At 40.8% G+C, this 5,422-nt stretch overlaps 1 protein-coding gene across 1 annotated transcript; it reads right to left on the bottom strand.

Annotated features, from left to right (window-relative positions):
- Window positions 1-1,490: 1,490 nt before the first annotated feature.
- Window positions 1,491-4,525, bottom strand: LOC136507397 (uncharacterized). The gene is made up of 5 exons (XM_066502133.1): window positions 4,378-4,525; window positions 3,496-3,588; window positions 3,280-3,366; window positions 2,673-2,726; window positions 1,491-1,624 (listed from the first exon to the last, which is right to left on the bottom strand). The coding sequence occupies exons 1-5, from the start codon at window positions 4,523-4,525 to the stop codon at window positions 1,491-1,493; spliced, it is 516 nt and encodes a 171-aa protein (XP_066358230.1).
- Window positions 4,526-5,422: the final 897 nt, after the last annotated feature.

Here is a 5,422-nt window from a genome sequence, read left to right on the forward strand (position 1 = left end):
TAGCCTAAACTCCGGTGAGGCCTCTCCGGTGACCAGCGTTGTTTTTCTGGTGAGTCTTGGAGCCCTCTGATTCTTCTCCGGAGAGCACCGGAGCTCTCTAGCTTTTTCCGGTACCTAGCACCGATTAATTCTAGTGCCTTCACTGAGGCCTCAAACCTTTTGCGGAAACTTTGAGAGCAGCACCCTAAACTTTATAGTGTTTCCTAGCCACAACCACAGGGGGTTTCCAGTGATCTTCTGTAGACAATTGCCCTTCTGTTCAACCAAGCCCAAGCTTCGGCGCCTCTGCTAGGGCACCATCGGAGAAATCTGGTGACTCTAGATAGAGTCAGTTTGGCTTTGTTTCTTCGTGTCTTTTTGTCCGGGCTTCTTCTACTTGATGTCTTGGACTTCTTGTATGTCTTCTATGATCTTCAATAGTGCTCCTTGGTCTTTGTTGAGGTGTTGATCACTTGATCGTCCTGTTGCCTTTGCCCACTCCATCCTTGCATCCAATGAACGCGAAACCTTGTGTATACTAGCAAACCACATTAGTCCATTTGATTATGTTGTCAGTCAACCACCAAAATGAGATATGGCCCTAGCTAAATGCTATTTTGCTTAAACCATGTGTATGGTTGTGTGGCAAGAAAAGATAGCACAAAGAAATATTTTAGGTTGCAAATAACTCTTATAGCATCAATCAATGTGTGTGGCAATAAGTTTCATCGCAATAGATGAGCATCGTGGCAATAACTTATTGTAACAACGAAATATAATTGTTGCATTTTAATTTTATTGTTGTGGAGAGATTTATGGCAACGCATATTGGATTTCATATTTGGTTAATAAAATGTCGTATGTCCAACCAAGATTAAACATATAAAAATATTGTACGTCCAACCAAGATTAAACATTAATTTTCAGAATCCATTAACTTCAAATACATATGTCTGCACGAAAATCATAGCAGGGCATGTCAACAAATGCTAGTCTTCTCTTGCATGTAGAATGACTTAATAAGGTGTTCTATGTCTGGAATAAAAGTTACTATAAGATGGAATGCTTGACAGAGAGAGCATGCTACATATTAGGCATATTTAAGCAAAATGGCACGCTCCGTAGTCTCCCCTATCCTCCATACTTTCAGGTCCTTGTCGAAGAACACGCCCTTGAATGGAAATGGCTGTCGGGCGTCTCCTTGACGATTCACATTCATGGCTCCATTCAATTCTGCCTCTTGCTGCTCTGCATTCATGTCTCCCTTGGCTTGTACAGATATATGCATTTTTGACACGGATTGCTCCATTTGAAAATGATCACTATTCATAGCTGTCAGATCTTGTGACGCCATGCCTTCTGGCTTGTATTGCACAGTGTGTGGATTCTCATCATCTTCATCATTATGGGCCTGTTCGGTTGGCTAGTTCGTATCGTTGCTGGTTCGTGAAGTACTGCTAGCTGGTTTGTATGAGAGAAAAATATTGTTCCGGCTGAAAATTTACGATCATTTACGACAAGCCACAGCCAAACGAACAGGCTGTATTTCGATTGATGACTTCATTACTCCATGCTGAGCTGTTCTTGTGCCTAGAATGTTTACCTTCATCCTTGTTAGTGTCCATGGCTTCACTTGAACATCCATCTGCATTGACATAAGAAATAAAGTTAACATGTGGTTGGAGAAAAGGTAAACTACAAAAATAATGACAGGTTTAGTGGTAGCATGCCATATTGCATTTGCTTCACAAAAAAACTGTTATCAAACAACTACTTTTACAGCGGAAGAAATAAATGAAATAACAATCGATGTATTTGACTTAAAAAGACTTGATATATAAATACGAAAAACTATTTGCTTTCAAAATTTGTGCCTGACTCAGGTTGCTCCATATGAAGATTGTAACCATTCACAGCTCTCCATGCTTGTGATATTGCTATCATGATTTTACCGAGTTACTTTCTGAGTCCTGCTGGTTGCACAATATAAACAACCATCTTATAACATTTAGGATTCAGTAGTTAGTATTGGCAACATCTTTTATATGTGGTTCTTTAATAGCCAAACCTTAATATAGTTAGTTATAATTTCTATAACAAGATTCACATTGGAGCATGTATAGCCCAGCGAACAGGATTCGGCACAAAATTTGAAAATGACCATCTGGTAATAAAAGTTACTTATTAAGTTCCAATAGAGAAAATACATATAATGCAACAAGCATGGTGGGGAACAAGATTTTTTAAATAAACAACACTATGGGGAAACAAATTATGCTTAAGATGGAACATTTAATAATTTTAAAAATTTATAATTAATTGACAAAGGAAAAACAGCTAAGAAAAACACAACATTATGTAACAGAAAGAAACAGAAAGATTGGTGAAACCTTTAGGGACATTTAAAGATGCATCTACTTGTTGACCTTTCAAATGTGCTTTCATATAGAAATAAAATTTCTAATATTTGAAAATAGATAATACAAAAGTTGATGTGGTCATTGTAAAAAAATAGTCTAAAACACTGTTATTTATCACTAGATGGAGACAAATAAACCGTCAGGTCTAGAGTGAACATATCAAATGTCCCCTATCATTGGAATCTTACCAAAATTTGCATGATCGACATAATTAAAAGCAACACTGATACCAATGTTAAAGAAATGCTTTGATTTGCATAATAATAAGTGAACCTGTAGAATTTTCCTCCCCATCCATGAAATAGGAAGCACTCTCACTTTCTTTACCTGCACAATGATCCAAAGTTTGACTCTCATTGACATAAAAATATCAAGCAACTCTCATGCATTGAGAACTTAATTACTGCTTTTACAATATCTAGCATACACACGAACAGTGAAATCAAATAACCCACCATGAAGCAAAGATTTAGAGGAAGAAATATAATAAAGAACTATGAAACTCCACTATTGTGTTTGAAAAACAGTGAGATAATAAGGACAAATGGCCCTCTAATTATCAGGCTCCTCCTTTATTAACAGGTTTAGTTAACCAAATTGGAATTTGGCTATTATTTCCTCGATAAAGAGTTGCCTACATTTGTATAAGTACAGGTCCGGATGAATTAGGTAACTTGAATTTGATGTAAACTAAAAAAGAAATATATGCTAATTATTCAGCTATACAAGGGATACTAATATGCATGTCTCAGCAAGCCATAGGCTCGAGTGATGCTATTATTTGGTTCTCTTATTCTGACACATTCATGTTCTTATATATTTCTGCACCTCTCGTAATTAAGTCCATTATTCATTCTACCTATTACAATTAAAGACAAACCTTCATTTGGTTTCTTCAAGTGCCCTCTTAAAGATTCAGTTGCATCCTCAGCTATGCTTGGAGACATGAACCCACCACTAATTGTATCTAACAATAAATAAAAGGTCAGAATGGAAGCTATGTAAGATGGAAAGGTGGAGATTGAGAATAATAAAAAAATGTACTAAACACCAAGGAGAATAATATAGTATAAATCAAGCAGTAGCGTCGACTCACCTTTTGCTGACTCCTCTTGAAGATCATTTGAAGATTTAGCTACTTGCTGTTTTTCTTCTAGAGACAAAGGAGGTAAGAAGTTGTTTGTGTCACCTAAAAATTAGATAAGGATGTCATCAGACGAACCATTTAGGGGAAATAATAAGAGGCATGATACAAGAGTTCTTATGTACTGCAGAAATTTGAAGTGAAAAAATGGCCTAGGGAAAAGTTTTAACCAACATTACTAATAAAACAAACCATAAGGGGCAACCAAAAGGAAAAGCTGTGCATAGAGAGCAAACTCCATGACACATCAAAGGATTAGAAAATGTATTATAAACCAGAAAATATAAATTGATATTATATACATTCTGTTTATATATAGACATGGATATATGCTTTTAGGTAAAAGTATTAATACCCAGAGAAATGTTATAATTATAAAGAACTCCATGACGCTGCTAGAGCACGCGCGCGTAGGATTTGGAGTTTCCGCGAGCACACCTCCTCGCACACTAGTTTTTAGTAAAAAAAAACACACAACAGCGCTCTTCCCCGACTCCGGCGCCCTCAGCCCCGCTGCCGCCACCGCCCCACCGTGGCAAGCTAGGGTTTCGCCGGAGGTCCACGGCCGCGGCCACGGCCCTGGAGCTCTCACCCGCAGTGCCACCTTCTTCCCCCCCACCCCCGCCGCCACCCCGACCTAGCCCGACTGCCCCTACCGCCACCAGGGCCCCTAAACTGCCCGGCTGCATCCCCACCGCCTGGCCGGCCTACATCCCCCGGTCGGCCCCTTCCATACCCCCCGGAGTTAGGGGAGAAGAAGAGAGGGCTCGTCGGAACCCTAGCCCGATCCAGGAGGATAGAGGAGAGAGAGAGAGAGAGGATGAGGAGGCCTACCTGGCGCCGCCGCCACTGGATTTGATGGATCTGCCACCGCCATTGCCGGATCCGGCAGATCTGCCGTCGCTGTTGCCAGATCCGGTGGATCCGCCACCGCCGCTGCCAGATCTGGCAGATCCGCCGCTGCCACCGCCGCATCCACCATGGCCACGCGCGGGGGAGCGGTGAGGCGCAGGGAGGCGGTAGGGTGTGAGGACGAGGTCACCGGGGAGGTTGTCGCCAGAGAGAGAGAGAGAGAGGGGGAGGGAGGGAGGTGGAAGACGAGGCTATGCAGGCGTGAGTGGGGAGGGAGCGGTGTGGTGTGCACTCTGCATAGCACGAGCGTGTGCGCTCATAAAAGGCCTGTTTGGGAGGGCTCTCAGCTCCTCCAGAGGAGCTAAAGCCGTTCTAGAAAATGTTTGGCAAAATGGCTCCTTCGCACTAGACGACGTGAACCCACAGCAAGGAGCCACGCGAAGCTCGTTTTTGAGGCTTCTCCTGCGTAGGCAAAAAATGGCTCCGGCTCTTGACCGGCTCTCCATGCGGAACCCTTTCTAAAATAGGCGTTTGGCATAGCTTCTGCAGGAGCTGGAGCTAAAGCCCCTGCAGGAGCCCTGCCAAAGAGGCTCAAAGTAGTATTTACAAAATTGATATTACATACATTTTATTTATATACAGAGATATGGATATATGCTTTTAGGTGAAAATATTAATACTCATAATTATTGTGATAAAGAGCTCTAGAATATTTTCAGAACAGCAAAATAAACATGAAGAATCTCCAAAATTAATTTTGGAATGAAGCACAGCAGATAACAATATAATTGAAAAGAAAACTTAAATAATTCTGAAATTCAAATGAACGAAAACTCTAAGTTCAGTAATAATCACCAACTTACAAACTAAACTAAAGTTTTTGTTTTCTCGAACATGCAGGAGGACTTACTATTGTAATAGAGAGACACCCTTATAGTACTCAGATTACAAGTAAACTGAAGTGTCAATAATAAACCTTGTTTTTTTCTCAAACATGCAGGGAGAGCTCTGTATCACTATACTAAGA

The sequence above is a fragment of the Miscanthus floridulus genome, chromosome 15 (genome assembly GCF_019320115.1).
Source record: "Miscanthus floridulus cultivar M001 chromosome 15, ASM1932011v1, whole genome shotgun sequence".
Classification (NCBI taxonomy): Eukaryota; Viridiplantae; Streptophyta; class Magnoliopsida; order Poales; family Poaceae; genus Miscanthus; species Miscanthus floridulus.